Source organism: Sinocyclocheilus rhinocerous, unplaced genomic scaffold (genome assembly GCF_001515625.1).
Source record: "Sinocyclocheilus rhinocerous isolate Xijiao unplaced genomic scaffold, SAMN03320098_v1.1 scaffold623, whole genome shotgun sequence".
Lineage (NCBI taxonomy): Eukaryota > Metazoa > Chordata > Actinopteri > Cypriniformes > Cyprinidae > Sinocyclocheilus > Sinocyclocheilus rhinocerous.
This window is the reverse complement of record NW_015644631.1, coordinates 326,481-346,225: the sequence shown is the minus strand read 5'-3', so window position 1 is coordinate 346,225 and position 19,745 is coordinate 326,481. Positions and strand designations below refer to the sequence as shown.

At 37.5% G+C, this 19,745-nt stretch overlaps 1 protein-coding gene across 1 annotated transcript; it reads left to right on the top strand.

The window, feature by feature from the left end:
• Positions 1–2,000: 2,000 nt before the first annotated feature.
• On the top strand, positions 2,001–6,194 carry nr2f1b (nuclear receptor subfamily 2, group F, member 1b). Its single transcript, XM_016576366.1, has 3 exons — positions 2,001–2,811; positions 3,384–3,911; positions 5,865–6,194. The coding sequence occupies exons 1-3, from the start codon at positions 2,406–2,408 to the stop codon at positions 6,137–6,139; spliced, it is 1,209 nt and encodes a 402-aa protein (XP_016431852.1). The 5' UTR covers positions 2,001–2,405; the 3' UTR covers positions 6,140–6,194.
• Positions 6,195–19,745: the final 13,551 nt, after the last annotated feature.

Sequence of the window (19,745 nt, the reverse complement as noted above, 5' to 3'; positions counted from 1 at the left end):
TTCCAAATAGCTCAGTCCTTCCAGAGGTCACAAAGGTCACACATCTGCTTGTGAAATGCGATGGCCTTTGACACCACCCGCTGCCCCTGAGCCTCTGTGGCCCTTTTGTTACATAAAATGCCAGTGCTGGTGTCAACTGCTGCGATTTAGGCACCTGATATTTGCCTGGACTCACTGAACACAAGTTATTTTATGATCCTAGTGCAAAAATCTATTATAATATTATTTATAATATAATATTTATATATTACTTATATTAATATATATATATATTTATGTGTATGTATGTATATATATATATATATATATATATATATATTACTTGATTTTGTTTGACGGATTAGTACAGAGCTGGCAATCCTGGCAAAAATGTGTACAAAAATTAAGATAATAATGTTTAAATATCATTCTTGTTTTTGCAGTAGTGACCCTTCTTTTGACCTTTGACCCTGGGCTTTGTCCTTGTTTTTGCTCATTGTATCGCTTTGACCCTTTAACCTGCGGCTCCTACAACCTGTTCACAAACATGTCACCGATCACGTGACTCTGCTCCATCCCGAGTCTTGAATATGTATATATTATATATTAAAGAACTGGACTTTAATATAATATTTTTTATATAATAAAATAATATATAAAAAATATATAAATATATAATTATAATAATATAATATTCACACTAGGTGGCAGTCCTTCTATTTTTCTACACTCGTGAGCATTAGATTAAATTACAGTACTAATCAATTGCAAAAATGATAAATGATCTACACTGATTATCAGATTGGAGAATGAATTCAATAAAGTTAGTGGTAAAGATAAAAAGCACAACATACATTTTGAATAGTTAAATGTTAAATCCTATTCTTATCCATTGTGAGAAAGAAATACAAATACATAAAAGTCTCAGTGTTTGCTAAAAGTGACTTGAAGCACATAATTGCATCCAGCCGCCTTTGGAAGGATGTGAGCTAAATGGCCAATCAAACAGAGCTTCCGTGCTTTTGACCTTTGACCCTGGGCTTTGTCCTTGTTTTTGCTCATTGTATCGCTTTGACCCTTTAACCTGCGGCTCCTACAACCTGTTCACAAACATGTCACCGATCACGTGACTCTGCTCCATCCCGAGTCTTGAGGTTCATCAGCAACTCAAAGCAAAATGTTGACCCTTGAACTCACTGAATTATGCATGAAAAGAATAGTTGCTGCTGAAAGTGCAATCACTGTTGTTAATAATATTTTTAGAATAGCTGCTCCTATAAATACCTTGGTTGTTTATACAGTACATAAGGTAAGACACTGCAGGTAAATATGATTAAAAAATAAATAAACTAATAGATATCACCACACTGTGACAGTACATTAAGACAATTGTTTTGTTTTACATATTTTCTGAAATGTTATGTTTAAATATGCAAATTAAGCATTATCTAATTAAATATGCATTCATTTGCATTCATTTCCAGAAAAGAAATCTAAACAGCATTGGCCAGTTTAAAAAAAAAATGTTGTTCACATATTAAACGTTTTGTACAGAGGGGATTTTGGATTTCTCTTTTTTTCACTCATAAATCATAAACCAGAAAAACTGTCAGCTAGAAAACAAGAATACACTTTCACCATACTATTAGTATCAAAATGTTATATAAATCAGAAGCCTTCAGAAAATAGATAATAATAAAACTGTAAAGTCTGATGTGCTACTGAAATAGAGATTTCTGACAAGTTATGGAAGCTAAATAGGCCAAAATATCAAAAGCAACTAGTGCCTGGCAAAAAAAAAGTAAATTAAAAAAAATGGTAGTGTCTTAAAATAGTCTCAGTGTTTGCTAAAAGTGACTTGAAGCACATAATTGCATCCAGCCGCCTTTGGAAGGATGTGAGCTAAATGGCCAATCAAACAGAGCTTCCGTGCTTAAAGGAGCCGCCCACTTCTGTGCTTTAATACCTGATGGGGTCCATGATACAGACCATTCAATGGACCACCACTGAAGCGCTAAGACCAAGTGAAGGTGTGGTCATTTGGATCAGAATCATGCCAAAGTTGAGTCCGTTCAGCTCTGTTCTCACGGATACTCCTGTTTTTAGTTAAAGTTGAAGTCTTCCATTCATGCTCATGTCAATCATGCCAACAGAAGGCTGCGCTACGCCGCGTCTTTGCTCGCCTCGGATCTGATTCATTTGGGGTTTCCGATTGTCCCTTTTACGCACGAAGACACCACCAGCACGGAGTTCCGGCGTCATTGTTTTATATCCAATCTGGCTGTCTGATCTTGTTGGACACATATCTCCAGTCTCATCGATGCGCTTTTCATATCAATTGGCTCTTCTGCATGGATAAAACACGATCGGCCTTCTTCATCTTGAATAATTCTGGAGAAGACGCGTAAAAGGTTCGCAGTCCAGCCATGGCCATGGTGGTGAGCGTGTGGAGAGATCCGCAGGAGGAACTGGCACCGGCAGGATCTCTGGATGATCAGAGCGGACCGGGGGGAGACCACCACAATCACCACCGCCTGAGCGCAGCCGCGCACTCTCCAAACACCGGACTGCCTTCCGCGGAGGATAAAGGACAGAACTCAGCGCAGAACCAGCAGCACATTGAATGCGTGGTTTGCGGGGATAAATCCAGCGGGAAGCACTACGGACAGTTCACCTGTGAGGGATGCAAAAGTTTCTTCAAGCGGAGCGTTCGGCGGGACTTAACGTACACGTGCCGTGCCAACAGAAGCTGCCCCGTGGACCAGCACCACAGGAACCAGTGCCAGTACTGCCGCCTGAAGAAATGCCTGAAAGTGGGCATGAGACGCGAAGGTGAGTGTGCAGTGGATTTTGTCATTTGTAGCCTATACATAAACTTGCATTTAAAAAAAAAAAAGAAAAAGAAAAAGAAAGAAAGAGATTATATATAAAGAGAGGTTTTAAAAAAATGTTTTTTTTTTCATATTATAAAATTAATATAACATAACATTAATACATTTTATATAGCTTGCATACTGTATAACTCAAGGCCAAAAGCAATACAATTGAAGGATTTAGCTTTTGAATATAAAACTATCTTACAATTAAAAAGCATTTTAAAATGATTCTGCATGTAATAATATAACATTATTTCTAAAGCAACTTTTAAGCAAATATTTACTCAAGACTACTGAGTTAGTCTGCATTCAACCACTGAACAGGAAAAGTTACGTTATTGCATAGGAACAGATTTCATATTAATTATTATTTTCCTTCAGTCTTGTGTTTTCTTGTTCTATATTGATTGCACTTGCAGTTAATTGTGTAAACAGTGTGTTTTAGATAGATAGATAGATAGATAGATAGATAGATAGATAGATAGATTTCTATGCACATTTCTTCTCCATCTATTTCTGTTTTGATAGCGGTTCAGCGAGGAAGAATGCCGCCGAACCATCCAAACCCGAGCCATTACGCGCTGACCAATGCAGATCCGCTGAATGGCCAATGCTACCTATCCGGATACATATCTCTCCTGCTTCGGGCCGAGCCATATCCAGCCTCCAGATATGGAAACCAGTGCATGCAGTCGGGTAACATCATGGGCATTGAAAACATCTGCGAGCTGGCGGCCCGTTTGCTCTTCAGTGCGGTGGAATGGGCCAGGAACATCCCTTTCTTTCCTGATCTCCAAATCACGGATCAGGTGTCTCTTCTGAGACTCACCTGGAGCGAACTTTTCGTGCTGAACGCTGCGCAGTGCTCCATGCCTCTCCACGTGGCTCCTCTCCTCGCCGCCGCTGGGCTTCACGCGTCCCCGATGTCCGCGGACCGGGTCATGGCCTTCATGGATCATATCCGATTCTTCCAGGAGCAGGTGGAGAAACTGAAGGCCCTGCAGGTGGACTCCGCCGAATACAGCTGTGCCAAAGCTATAGTGCTGTTCACATCAGGTAGGCCCGAATCGTTCAAGATCAAGTAATGTACAGTTTCATGAGCTTGTCTATAACATAATCCTATTTGTTCCGCAAAATTGGTTTCAATCTGTCAAAAGTACCATCTGCGCACATTCAGATTAAAAGCGTGTAGGTTGTTTAAAAATAATGGTAGTTCCATATCATTTTGAATAAGAATATAAAATCAGCATTACTCAGTAATAATAGTTAAATTAGATCATGTTTGACAAGTTACATCTGTACACATAGGTTATATATATATATATATTTAAGCAACATTAATGTTTGAGGTTTAAATGTTCATTTTAAATGTTCCTTTGTTGTGGCAAAGTAATTTTAAAAGTAGGCCTACAAATATTAAATGTATTGTCCTTCAGAACTGAGCATAGGCCTATAAATGTATGAACTGCTTTCATAATTTAAAACAATTAGCAAAGTGCTGTCTATATTAGATGGAAATTTGCATGTTACACAACCCCATCCCCCATTAAGATTTGAATCCCGTCAAAAAGGGTCAAAATCAAACGGCCTTCTCAAATATAATTTTGAATATAATTAGGCTACGTTTTCACAACATTTAAACAACGTTTAAGGAACGTTCAAAAACGTTTAGCCTACGTAACCAAAGTTCGATTCCAAGTTTTAAGCAGAGCGCGCTAAACAGAAACTCGCTAAGACTAGGGCGTTACTATAGCAACAGTACGCCGACATTGGAGTACGCGGGCTTTTCGTTTCAGTAATAGGACTCATGGACAAAACAGATGTAGTTTTATTTTTTATTTTATTATAAATGTACACACCACAAATATAAATAAAATGTTTTGTTTTGATTAAAACTGCGCCACAAGACATTTAGGTTGACCGAATGCGCCAAGAAAATAGGCTGATGACAGAAAAATGGACCCTTTAAAAGTCACACGCTGATGTTTGTTTTCCTAAAGTATAACCCGTTTTGAAGAACAGTGAATTGCTAGTATATAATATTCCAAAAAGAAAAAAAAAGAAAAGAAAAAAAGTGTGGCCCAAAACTGTTATTTTGAGGAGTTTCCTCTTATTATTGTTTTAATTACTCTCTAAGAAGTTTCTATAAAACTTTTTGAATATATTCTATACAAACAACGCAGCATTCAGAGCTTAATTCGATGCATCCATGCGTATTTTATCGTAAATAATGAGAAACATTAAGAAATGAAACTGAAATGTACATTCGTTTAACGTGGCTAATGCTTTCTTGTGACTTAATTTAGGTTGTGGGTCAAACTCCTTAATATAAATAAAATGTTTTGTTTTGATTAAAACTGCGCCACAAGACATTTAGGTTGACCGAATGCGCCAAGAAAATAGGCTGATGACAGAAAAATGGACCCTTTAAAAGTCACACGCTGATGTTTGTTTTCCTAAAGTATAACCCGTTTTGAAGAACAGTGAATTGCTAGTATATAATATTCCAAAAAGAAAAAAAAAGAAAAGAAAAAAAGTGTGGCCCAAAACTGTTATTTTGAGGAGTTTCCTCTTATTATTGTTTTAATTACTCTCTACGAAGTTTCTATAAAACTTTTTGAATATATTCTATACAAACAACGCAGCATTCAGAGCTTAATTCGTTTCGTTAATTCGATGCATCCATGCGTATTTTATCGTAAATAATGAGAAACATTAAGAAATGAAACTGAAATGTACATTCGTTTAACGTGGCTAATGCTTTCTTGTGACTTAATTTAGGTTGTGGGTCAAACTCCTTTGACTGAGACAATTAGATTTTCAAATGAATTAATTCTGTGTTTCACTAAGAAAATAAATGAATGCAAACGCTTTATATTGTACTATTCCTGTTTTTCTGAACCATGTTAAATATAGTGCATATTTACAGTGAAGGTTTATGTAAACATGTCAGAGATGTTATTCTTTTGAATGATGTGTGTTTAATGGCTATATTCATTTTGTATGCAGATGCATGCGGCCTTTCAGACGTGCCGCACATAGAAGGTCTTCAGGAGAAATCTCAGTGTGCTCTGGAGGAGTATGTGAGGAGTCAGTACCCGAACCAGCCCACACGCTTCGGCAAGCTGCTGCTGAGACTCCCCGCGCTCCGGATGGTCTCCTCCTCCGTCATAGAACAGATTTTCTTCGTTCGACTTGTGGGTAAAACGCCCATTGAGACGCTCATCAGGGATATGCTGCTATCTGGGAGCAGTTTCAACTGGCCTTACATGTCAATTCAGTGAGAGGAAGATGAAGATGGGGACATTTGGTGAGCATTTACAGACATAAAAAACTAAACAGTCACGGAGGATGCAGAAACTCTCTAAGTGTCGGTTTATATAGCAATGATATTCGTGAAAATGTGAAGATATCTTTACTTTCTTTCTCCTGATCTCTACTCTTAACAGTAAACCATGACATGTGACATACAAATACTTTATAAAATAACTTTTGATTCATTTCTTCAGTGTAATTGTCCATTTTAAATGCAAATGTAGTTTTTTGAACGAGGGGATATGCATTGATCCAAAATAACAGAAATAACTGGTGTTACCCTAAAAACGGTAAACAAAAAAAACGTTTGGTTGAAGCGGAGACAATGGATTTTTAACAATTATTTATTTTGCTGTATTTATTTTCCTGCTCGTGTACACATGATCGAAACAATCAACCACAGCACTTAAGGTTATACTTTTCTGAGGCTCGACAAGAAATATTATTGGTGTGTTTTCCAACATTTTTCTCGGTATAAAATGTTACACTTCAAACCTGCAGATGATTTTTTTGGGCTGTCAGGGTGGGCGATGGGGGGCTGTTGGATTTGATGTACGATGCAACATTTGATTAAACAATTTTCATTAATCATTTCGTGCGTAAATGTGCTTTTGTTTGTACTTTTGCTAATAAAGATAGTTTTCATAACTTTGAGAAAACCAACTGATGTTCATTTTCGTAAAGCTGCGGTCTTGTCATGCTTGAAGCGCTGAACTGGTTTAAAATAGTTTGATATCTTTTGTAGAAACTGCTGAAGTAAAGAAACTAAAACAATACTCCCTTAAGGTAGGAGATCATTTTAGCTACAAAACGTTTTTTTCCCCCTAAATCATCGTAATATCAATTAGGCTATTCATCACTGTGGCTTTAAATATTTACACAAAATTAATTATTTTGCTGTAGTGTAGGCTATATACAGTCATTTAATTCACATGCAGTTTAACACGCAAAGCAACACAATATGCAGTAGTTTATCATTAGATAAGCTATAGGTTTATTAATTAAGTTTGCACGGATTAAAACTTAGGTAGTATTAAGTAGAACTCAATACTGTGAATTTTATTGACGTTCATAGGCCATAGTTAGACGAAAACATTTTTTTGCTTTCAGCAAAGTCATAAAATAGGCTATAGCCTATACATTTATAAAATATAAAACATTCGTGGGAAAGTTAAATTTGAATGGAGTCAGAAATATATATTCGCAGTGTCATATCTTGTAAATATAAATAAATAAAATGCCACTTTTTAAAATAGGTAGGCTAACTCGCATATCTGGACGAGTTTTGAATCAACCTTATGAAAAAGATAGATCGTTTGGGCTGTAAAGGCTTATGTTGATCAGAAACATTGTAATTTTATCTGATAGAGACAGACAAAACAGTTCTTAATTCCCAGACCGATGATAACCTGGACAGGTGAGATGTGTTTTTGGTGTAAGAAAGCCTTGTGATCTTATCACATCACTCAGATCAGCCTTCAACGAAACCAGATTCATTTTAATTGGACAGTATGTGCTGGATTTCGATACTGCCATATCTCATATCTCAAACTGCTTGTTCATCTTTCATATTCCAGATACAGGCAGCAAATAAATTCGTTTTTATTTATGATGGTGTATAAATCTATTATGTTTTGTATATAATGCATAATACTTGTGTACTGATATTTTGCAATACTGAAGAAGTAGCTTAATAAAGGCTACAAGTAAAACATACTTTTTTTCTGACCAACTTTTTTCATCAAGCGTTTTATTTCAAATGGAAGTTTCCAGTCGAGAAAATTAAAGACGAAACGTCTTTTCTTCGAAAAAAATAAAATAAAAATAGCCCACGTTAACACGTAAAACTGATTATGTTATATAAATAGATCGTTTTAGACAGAAATAAACACGAAATATAGTTTGTAATAATTTATCATCACTTAATATGGACTTAATACTTGTAGTTTCTCTAAATCAGGCTACAAAATCACAGTAGTTTTTAATCAGGTTGTTGAAGCGTTGTATTTATTTTTATCCGTGTGTGGATTTTGTCCTCAAAACTGTCCTCAGAAGTGAGGTAAACCTGACAAAACCTCTTTTAGGAGACATCTGCTTTTCTTAAGTTTCTAGAACTGGAGCTCGGAATAAAGCACAGGCTCGTCCACAGGGGGATTCCTGATGGCCAGGAGGAGGGTCTGTGTTGGACATTTGTATCATAGGATACGTGCTCGGATCAAGGGTACAGCTGTTAGAGGAAGCTCTGTCTAAGCAGCTAGTGTGGAAATGCAAACATAGACATTGCGAAGAAAATATTGCTAAGAAAGCTATTGTTTATCACTGCAAACGTGATATGCTGCAAATATGGATAAAAACGTAAATGAAAGAACAGATTTGTGCATGTAAATATGGGCGACCCCACTGAAGGCCTTCCTGTCATGCATGGGCAGCAATATAGTCTTACTGGATTATCAACCTGTAAAGACACTGCATAACAATCTGGAGATGGGAGTGCTGTCTAACTGAATCAAGTTAGGGTCACCTTTAGGGTCCTGGATCCTTAGTAATGAACAATAGGCATTCTGGAATGGAAATTGAAGGGAACTCCAAACCCGGTTTAAGACTTTAATCCAGTCTGTATTCTTTGTCTCGGCATAATTAGCTCACTTGCATCCAGGTACTATATTTTAAGTGGATCTGAAGTAGCTAGAAAGATGGCAGATTAGATTCACAGCCAATTGTCAATTGAGAATAGCTTTTAAATTCCAGTTCAATTCCTGAATTCCTGTGTGAAGCAGCACAACTGTTTTCAACATTGATAACAATAAGAAATGTTTCTTGAGCTCAAATCAGCATATTAGAATGATTTCTGAAGGATCACGTGTCACTGAAGACTGAAAATTCAGCTTCGCATCAGAAATAAATAACAGTTTACAATATATTAAAATAAAAAAAGTCCTTTTAAATTGTAATAATATTTCACAATATTACAGTTATTAGTGTATTTTTGTATCAAATAAATGCAGCTTTGATAAGCATAAGACACATTAAAAATATTTGCATTAAAACATTAAAAAGTCTAACTGAAACTTTCTGAACAGTAGTATAAATATATATAAAAATACAGTTATCTATCTATCCAAATATATTGCAATTTATATGACTAAATTACCCATCATTCCAGTTCAGTGTCCTGTGTGTTGTGGCTAATTCAACTCATATTCCTACTCAGGAATCAAAAAAGAGCTCATTCTAAAATCCTGAACTTATCAAGCAATCTTTGATCAACAAGGTTAATTTGTCTTTGTCTCTCAGACGATCAGAGATGGTACCTGCTCTTTTGTTGTTCACTGATGATCAGACATGGTCTGTTCTTCTCCCAGTCAATTACGTCCTGCAGGTGTAATTGCAGAGCACTTTACTGTCTGGCCTATTATCAGCCTTTGTTCCTCTGCACTGTAAAAAGTAATCACTGAATCTACTTAAGAAAAGCGACAAGTTTTCTGGTAACCTCTACATATACACAAGTTACCTATACAAAGTTACAGTAAGTTTTATTAACTCAAAAATGATAAACTAATTTGCTTGAGAAATTTGAGGCAATCAGTTTCCACAGGTTTTCCAAGTAAGTTCAACTAATGACTTTTTACAGTGTGCATCCTGGCCTCAATGCATTTGATACAGGTTTTTATTTGTCCAAGCGTTCCATTCAAACATAATCAGTTTTACAAGAAGTTGCACACATGAACATGGACAGAACTGCCACTGAGATTTTTGAAAGTTTATAATAATAGAATATATACCAACGTACGCATTTGTTTAAAGTGCCCCTATTATGCCATTTCCAATATTGCCTTTCATGCAGTGTGTAATGTAGCTGTATGAGAATGTAAATGATCTGCAAAGTTGTAAAGCTGAAAGTGCACGATAAATAAAGTTATTGTCTCCCAAAATAAAGAATCGACTCTGAACAGCTGAAATGAGTCGTTAGTCATTCGAATCCCCCTTCCGTGACGGCTACACGTCACGGCGTAACACATTTGCATAATGCGTGCCTATGTTCTACGTTGGCCGGCCGCGAACAACTTGACCCCGCCCACAAACACGTCATTCTACTGACGACTGCTTCTCTAATCTCGGCGAGTTCAACGCGGGATTCACAAAACGCTTGCTGTTGAAAGATGGATCAGTATCCTGTTTATTAGGACCAGCTGCTCCACTGAATCACAAACTGTATGTATGATAAATAATAGATGTTTATATTTTCTATAGAGCGTTCAAAATACAGAACTATTGAAATAGGCGTATCCTTTCCGAAATACGCTGTACGCGGTAGACCAATCACAACAGACTAGGCCATCTGACCAATCAGAGCAGATCAGGCTCACGGAAAGGAGGGGTTTAGAGAGACTGAATCTTTGAACTGTTTCGAACGAATCGTTTGAGAATCGCTGGAAAATGAGGTGATATAAAATGCATATTTTGAGAAAACGAAAGTGTTTTTTGACCTTGCAGCATTGTAATCCTATTGTAGGAGACTCCAAAAACAATAGTAGGAACTGTAAAAATGGCATAATAGGGGCACTTTAAGATGTGCATAAATAGTGTTTTGAATTCTAAATAAAATTCAGAACATTCAAAAATGGCACCTTTTGAATTCTGTAACTTGTGTGTATCCAAGCATTGTATTCAAACAATCAATTTTACAAGAAGTTGCACAGCTACGCATCAACATGGACAGAACTGCCACTGATTTCTGAAAGCTGTATAATGAAATGTAATATAATATAATATAATATGCAAAAATAGTGCTCTGCAGTTTTTAAATGATAATGATAACTGGGTCATTCTTGTTATGCAGCAACTTTCAAATTCTGTAACCTAAAAATTAAAATGAATATGCTTGTGTCTAACCAAGTATTTCTACAGTATGAAAGCACACAAACTCACAGAATTCTGGTAACAAATCCATTGGTAACACTTCCTGATGCTTCTGCTGTTGATTTGCCACCAAAATGATGTCACTTCCTGGAAGATGATATCATAAAGGCTTTTGTTAGTTGTGTGATTTTACAAAAGACTAAAAAGCCTAAAATCAAAATGATGAAATTATTGTAAAAAATTAAACATGAGTCCCGTCTTTAACTCACAGAATTAATTAAATCCATTGCTAATGCTAACACTTACTGATGCTTGAGCACTTTGCCACCAAAGTGATATCACTTCCTGGAGAGATGATAAAGTTAGTTAAGCGATTTAACAAAAGACTAAACAGCTTAAATTCTGGCTAATTAATATTAACATTACTATAAATTCCCTTGTGATTTTACGTGTAACATAAAGCTTACATAATAAAATGCTGCATTTATGTATGTGACCATCTGTAAATGATTTATTTGCCAAACGACGGTAATTTTCTGCAAATCTGTGCCAGTTACGGAGAGATTCGGGTGAGCGGATCCCCAACAGCTTTGGCGCCTACGCTCTATTTCTACAAATCGTCAGTATTGCGCCGTGTTCTCATTGGTTTGCTGGCATGTGTGTGATTTCATGCACAAGAAAAGCTGTCCACGAATTGCTCCAAGCGGAAAAATGCACGGCTGCTGCCAGATCTCAGTTACCGAAAATCACATTGTATTTGATGCAAATCTAACTCTAAATCAAATTAAAAACAGTTTTAACTGTATATTTTCATGTTTTCTCAAGCAAAGCCAATTTTGAAAGTCCACAGAAAACATATCTTCAGATATTTTAGCATACCCTTTTAAAGAAGTCATCACTCGCCACTGGCAATGCCGTGTATTAATATTAAATACTGCACACTATAGTAATCCTCCTAGTGAAGTAAACCTGGATTTCCCTGTATGCCCACCGTATTGCACAAGAACATCATCCCTAATCCGCTCCAGACGGCCTGAGGATGACATGTGTTCCAGTGGACCAATCAATCCAAGCACAAGAACATTCAGAGCGAATTAGCCTCTAGTTAGGGTCTCCACAAACCATGTGTGCTGAATATAGAGTCTTTGTACAGTGTTTAAATACGCTTCAGGTATGCTTTTTACCATTGAAATCAATGGTAAAAAGCAGGCCAATTCAACTGAAAAGAGTCAAATATGAATCTCCAAAATCAGTGTTTTAAAAGATGGTGTAGAGTATAATATTAAGGTAAGCATGTTGTTGGGGTCATTGCAGGGTCGTCACATCCTCCCTCCCAATCTAATGCAGTCTTGTGCTCTGTGGGGTCCACAACTTTTTAAACAACAGCTTGTTGGCAGCCCACTCATTAGTGTCTCAAACACGCCCACACGCGTGCACAAATGCTCAGACATCAACTCCAACTGACACCAAAGAGAAGGTGATGATAGTCTACTGTTAAAATGTAATAGCATGTTTGCTTTTGATTTAATTATGTTTCTCAATCTAAGCTGCAATCTGTCCTCATTCTCACTTTATATTTAGTACATTAGTATTACATTTTATTTTAACACATGACAAATAGACCATTTTAACACCTCTTTTTTGACATTAATTAATTCCAAAAACAAAGATCATAAGGTTCTCTGCAAACTTTTCTAATGGATTCACATTCACCTTTTCTGCTTCTCAGCACGGACATGTATTAATTCACTTTCTGCTTCTTTGAAGTCGGATCTCTTTCTAATTAAGGAAGCACTGGCCTTCAGAAGACCTCATTCTGAAGTCATGCGCTATCTTCTATGCGACTTGACTGAGAAATACATCGGGAGTGATGCAATCCTCTTTCTCTCAGAAATAAAATGGTAGCAGTGCAAGCACCACAAACTGCCCATTTACACCAATGTGAACACATGTTGCAGAATGTCTGAAAATGTGGCTGAAGATTGAGGAGACGTGTTGTCTCAAGAAACAACATCCCTGATTAATAAAATGCATCATCCAACCAGTGTATTTGACTTTATTTAGACTAGTTCATTTAGATTTTACCACAAAAAGCACAATGCTTAGGTTACCTGATATATGACATTCCTATTTAAGTCCCACCAAGTTTTTATTCTCTCATTAGTAAACCATCATCTTTTGGTCTTTTAAAGAAAAGCACTGATTTGAACAAACCACTGAGAAAAATCTGGTGTTTTAGAAATTTCATTACACTGCATATAATGCATAATATCGCTATACTATTAAAGTAAACATTATACAATACACCAAATGTCCAGTACAAGACCTGGGTTTTGAGTTGAGCTATAAAGAATGATTTTTAAAAGTTGTAGATTATTAAAAATGTTTCCTTGAATTCATTTTCATTCAGAAATTGCTAGCAAATTTACAAATAATTAAAAAGAAACAGCATGTAACATAAAACATGACATTTTGAAGTACAAAGCACAGTGTCAAAAATATTTTTTTCCCAAAGTAAATAAATATTATTGGAGTACTATTTGCAAGTAAACACTATTTTAGTCTTTCCACTTCAAAATTTCACATTTAATTCAATGTGTTACTTGCTGTTCCTTAGTATATGTGAAATTTAGTAGCAATTATTAAGCTGAAATTTTTCTGTGTACTCCAATAATCTACAACTTTTAAAAATCATTATTTACAGTGTATAGTTCAACTCAAAAACCCAGGTCTTGTACTGGATATTTCGATGGTATTGTAAAATGTTTACTTCATTACTGTTGCAGTATTATGCATTATATTATATGCAGTTATATGCATAGGTGTAATGAAATTTCTAAAACACCATTTTTTTGGTTCTTTAAAACACCAGAACTTGACAGTTTACTAAAGTACTAGAGAATAAAAGGCATTTGTGGGACTTAAATAGGCATCTCATATATCATGTAACCTAAAAATTGAACTTGTAAATGAACTAGCCTAAATTAACTCAAACACACTGGTTGGATCAACCAAACTCCATCTGGGTTCACCCATGAGTCATTTAAAGGGGTCCTATATGCTCTTTTACAAAGTCTTGATTTTGTTTTGGGGGTGTACTAGAACATGCTCTCATACTAGGTTGTTCGAAAAACACATTATTTTTCACATATTTTACATTATTACAACACCTCTCTAAACCCGGATGATTGTAACCACTCTAAGTTCGTCTGCCTTGGGAAAGCTAGCGTGTCTCCGACATAGTGATAACACTCGTTGCCTTCTCTAGTGCAGCTCAACTAGGTCTCGTCCCATTCGTCGATATTTGTGATATCACAAATCCCGGAAAATATGCGTTGTAGTCCAAACGAGTCATTCGTTGTAGTTTTTGAAAAATTTATGTTGAATAAAATATCTTTTGAATTGGACTTTGAGCTTTGTAACTTCGCAGATCTTTTTTATGCTCAAACAGCAACATTACAGACTAACTAAAGTTGAAAAAGTGAAAAAGCATAATAGGACCCCTTTAAGAGTTTTTCAGAGCTCCAAATGTTAACAACATCTGACCAATACAGACAATTTTGTTTTTTGGTGGAATACGATTCATTGCTCGTTGCAAGATTCCTCAAATGCAAATGTCTGGAAGTATGCACATGTTCTGTGCTGTCAAGCTAATTCTTCCACGGGGTGTGAATATTATGCAGTCTGCTCTCTGAATGAACCTGCGCTGTTCAGCCTCCAGGCTCTCTGAAATGGATTCTGTACGTCTGAAGCAGTCGCGCCACACGCTTGTCCTTGGGATAAAAAAAAAAGTGGGGGATTTTTTCCCTTTAAACCCATAGAGAGGTTATTATCAGAGCTTGTGCTGTTAATAGATCCGACAGACACCTACAGGCCGATCCGCCTCATTTCCCGCTTGCCTTTTTGAAGCATCAGAAATGAAATATAATGTGATTTGATATGCGTTCTGCGACATCTGTCACACAGGTACGGCACTGATGTAATTCCCAGAGGAAGATTTTATATACGATTTATGTAAAGTCAACATTATTTACGGTAAATACACATTCTTGGGCTTATTGTGAACGATTCATCGCTGCACGTTGGAAATAAATGATGGGAAGGCATTAAAGAGATCTTAACTGTGATTGTATTTGAAGGAGCTAAATGACCAGCGGTTTGTCTCTCTGTGTTGTATCAGAGCTGCAGGGCTGAACTCCAGCAGCAGTTTTCATCACACTGAGGTGAGTGGCCCAGCCAGGTCCACGGATCATTGCCAGAGGGAAACTTTGCCCTGGGCGATGCAAATGAACAGCCCTCCAACAGATCACACATGAAGGAGACAATAAAGTCACTAGGTGCCTCTGTGTGTGTGTGTGTGTGTGTGTGTGAATCCACAAGACTTTGCAACACAAAATACAGTACGTTCTTATTCCTGACAGAACATTTAAATTAATTCAAGGTGAGTTTAGGAATATTTATAATTTTACAACCGATTGTTTTTTTATTGAAATAAGTTAGCTTTTACTAATTTGATGCTTGGAAACAATTTTCAATCAGAAAAGGCTATTAATTTACAAAAATTTGACAAGTAAAAGCCTACACATAATTATTAGTAGCTTTAAATAATAAATTTTAAGTTAAGTTTACTTGGGAATTCCCAGGAAATTTTATTGACTCTTTGCTTGTACATTTTACTTAAGTAATGCTCATCACTGTAAAAAAAAAAAGTGTGCTGTTAAATAACAGTAATTTACTGCACTGAAGAAAAAAACACTAAGTAAGAGTTACTAAATTTTTCTTTCTTTTGCAAGTTTTTGCACACATATATATTAAGTAAAACTTAAGTATTAAATAAAATAAAATTAGTAGACAGATTGTTATTATTTTAAGATAATATGCCCACTCAGTATAGTTATTACCCAAATGAACACAGAGACCTCAATACTTGGTACACCATACACAATGACAGTAACAATCAGTGGATAGTGTTTGAGTATAAATGGGTCATTTTGAGTAGAAAATTAACTCCAGATATCACAAAACAGTAAGTTACTAAACCTAACGACAAGATCAACCATAAAACAGTGTAAATACAACTTGAAAACAGTGAAAAATTGAACCTTTTTTAATTATTCATGCCCCAGTGCATGATGGGAAATACAGGATCATAAATGTGATATTTACTTAAAGAATCCTTGTAAACATAACAAACAATTCGAAGTAAAATATACTTATAAGTTCAAACTTTAATTTCTACAAGCTTAAATTGAGTACTAATATAGAATTTACTTAAATCTTTTTAATTCTTGCCTGAACTAAATTATTTAATGTAGAAATTACATTTGTTTTTATGTAGTATTTACTTCACCGCAAAATAATTTTTATCAGTGTACTGGTAAAAAGTCTGGAATAATTAAGCTTTCTTAATATTTTGGAAAGAAAAAAAAAAAGTTGCATATATTTTTGAAGGATCATGTGACTGAAGACTGGAGTAATTATGCTGAAAATTCAGCTTTGCATCACAGGAATAAATTACATTTTAGTATATATTTAAATAGTAAACAGTTATTTGAAATTGTAATAATATTTCACAATATAACAGTTTTTACTGCATTTTTTTAATCAAATAAATGCAGCCTTGGTAAGCATTAGACACTTCTTTTGAAAACATTAAGTTCCAATCATAACTATTCCAAACTTTTGACGAATAGAGTAAATACTTATTAAATTAAATAATTATTACTTTGCTAAGACAAGCAACACTATTATTAATACCTCTTCTTATTTAAGATTAGTGATTTGAACATACTTTTAACATTTAAGGCCTGTTTACATCAAGAACGAAAACTGTAAAGATATGCACAATAACGTCCTGTGTATTATTAGTGTGCGCTGCAGTTTTATCAGTATTTTTATTGTTTATCAGCTGGAAAAAAATTGTTCTGTAAGTGATTCCAGTGATATTGTTCCCTTTCAGTCAGTCACGCTCGACGTTACGTCAGTCGTGACTGACGAATTGGGATCTCGCCCGAGAGCCCAATCACCTTTGAGTGTTAACTAAACAAGCCAATGACAGTTGGCGTGCGTGTTTCGTCACACGCACCCCGCCCCGCAGCGCGGGTATAAAAGGAGAGCGCGTGGTGACGGCGTATCAGCAGGGGTGGCCATCCAGGCTGCTGAAACCTTGGCGAGCTGCAGCTTCCATTCTGCGGTCTCGCCGCGACCTCCCCTGGGCGCTTCAGCGCTCTCTCTAAAAGAGTTAAAAGTGTTTCCTTCTAAAAGCAATTTCTAAAAGAGCTTCACAAGTGACGGCCGTCTTTTTAAAGATGGCTTCCCGCTATCCCAGGCGAGCTCAATCGTGCAGCCGACGAGCTCTCACGTCAGTCCGCACTTCCGGGAGAATGGCGACTCCACCCCGAGACAGCCCAGCAGATTTGGAGGCGCTTTGGGGACGCTCAGGTAGACCTGTTTGCCTCCCCGGACACGTCCCATTGCCAGTTGTTTTTCTCCCTGGCCGAGGGGACCCTCGGCACGGACGCACTGGGGTGCAGCTGGCCTCGGGGCCTACGCAAATATGCGTTTCCCCCAGTGAGCCTTCTCGCACAGACACTGTGCAAGGTCAGGGAGGACAAGGAGCAGGTCCTCTTCGTAGCGCCATACTGGCCCAGTCGGCTTGGTTCCCCGAACTGATGCTCCTCGCGACAGCCCCTCCTTGGCAAATTCCTCTGAGGAGGGATCTCCTTTCTCAGAGAGGGGGCACCCTCTGGCACCCGCATCCAGACTTGTGGAATCTCCAGCTTGTGGTCCCTGGACGGGACGCGGAGGTTCTAGGTGGGCTACCTCCAGCGGTAGTAAACACCATCACTTCAGCCAGAGCCCCGTCTACTAGACACGCTTACAGGCTGAAGTGGAACCTGTTCGTCGATTGGTGCTCTTCCTGCCGGGAAGACCCCCGTAGATGCCCGATCAGGGTCGTGCTCTCTTTCCTGCAAGATGGGTTGGAGTGAAGGCTGTCTCCCTCCACCCTTAAAGTGTATGTTGCCGCCATTGCCGCGCATCACGAGGCAGTAGACGGTAAGTCTTTGGGGAAGCACGACTTGGTCATCAGGTTTCTCAGAGGGGCAAGGAGGTTAAATCATCCGCGCCCTCACCTGTTACCCTCTTGGGTTCTCCCCTCGGTCCTGACGGCCTTGAAGGAGGAGCCCTTCGAGCCTCTGCAGTCAGTAGAGCTTAAGTTTCTGTCGTTAAAGACAGCGCTCCTCACTGCATTGGCCTACAGTTGCTGTACCACCGCTGTACGGCCGGGGCACGTAGTCTCGGCTCCTCAGCGAAAAACTGATGTGCGTTTGCACGCGCTCTCCTTTTATACCCGCGCTGCGGGGCGGGGTGCGCGTGGCGAAACACGCACGCCAACTGTCATTGGCTTGTTTAGTTAACACTCGAAGGTGATTGGGCTCTCGGGCGAGATCCCAATTCGTCAGTCACGACTGACGTAACATCTCCGTTCCCTCCTTCAGGGAACGAGGGTTACACAAGTAACCTAGACGTTCCTTGTTATATTTTTCATTTGTTGTGGTGTGGATTTCCATATTAACTATTAAAGTTTGCGTGTAACTCATCTTACATTAATTTCCCAAATTGTGTGACTTATTAAGAAGTGTGCAGTTAATTTCCTTTTTGGACTTACAGTTTTTGTTTGGTGAATAATAAAACAGATGAACAACAACAACAACTTATAACACCCTAAAAACCAACTCTAAAACCCTCTATAACACCCCAGAAACCATCTCTAATACCCTAGCAACCACCTGTAAAGCCTAGCAACCACCTAAAGCACCCGAACAAAGCACTCAGAACAACATCTTAGCAAAGAAAGAGAAAACACTATAAAAACATTCAAGCACACTCCAACATTATGGTGGCAGGTTTTGCATGTGTAAGTACCACTCTTCAAGTTTTCTTCACATTTCCATTTGGAATGGCAAAAATATTAATTGCTTTCAAATGGCTTTCCTAAACTCACACCATTGGTTGAAACACGTTAAGAGCAATGTTCTGATTGTTCCACAGAGTCACAGTTTTTATACTTTTCATTGGAATCAACCTTAAAAACATCTTGTGTGAGCAACAAAAAGTGGGGACAAGACTACATTAGAAAGTGAAATTAAATCATCATATATCACCATTCATGCACACATTCCATCATCACCAGAATGCATATTCTAGTAGGTTCACACACACACACACACACACACACACACATGCGCCTTTAAAATAATGTCCTGAAGGACCACCTGTTGTCCATTATTGTGAAATATTTCTGAGGCATGAATCATAAGGGTGAGTAATTAATCACAGGCTGTCAGAATGGAGTGCAGGGGTCTCGTGGGAGGGTGAAGAGTCACATATGGGCAGATGGAGGTCAGAGTCACACCACACACGCCATCGACAGGTTAACATGAGAGAGAGCCAGAAAACCAGCAAGTGTGAAGACAAAAGTAAAAACAGATGAGATGAAGCAAGGTGATAAATATAGGAAAATAACAACTACTATTAATTTTTCTCATTTCTGTCTATGTATCTATTTATCTATATACACATCTTATTTTATTACATTATATATATATATATATATATATATACAGGGTGCGAACTACGGGGGAGCTAGGGGGAGCTCGGCTCCCCTTAATAAGACATGGGCTCCCCTGAAAACGTGATTTGTGAAATTTTGGG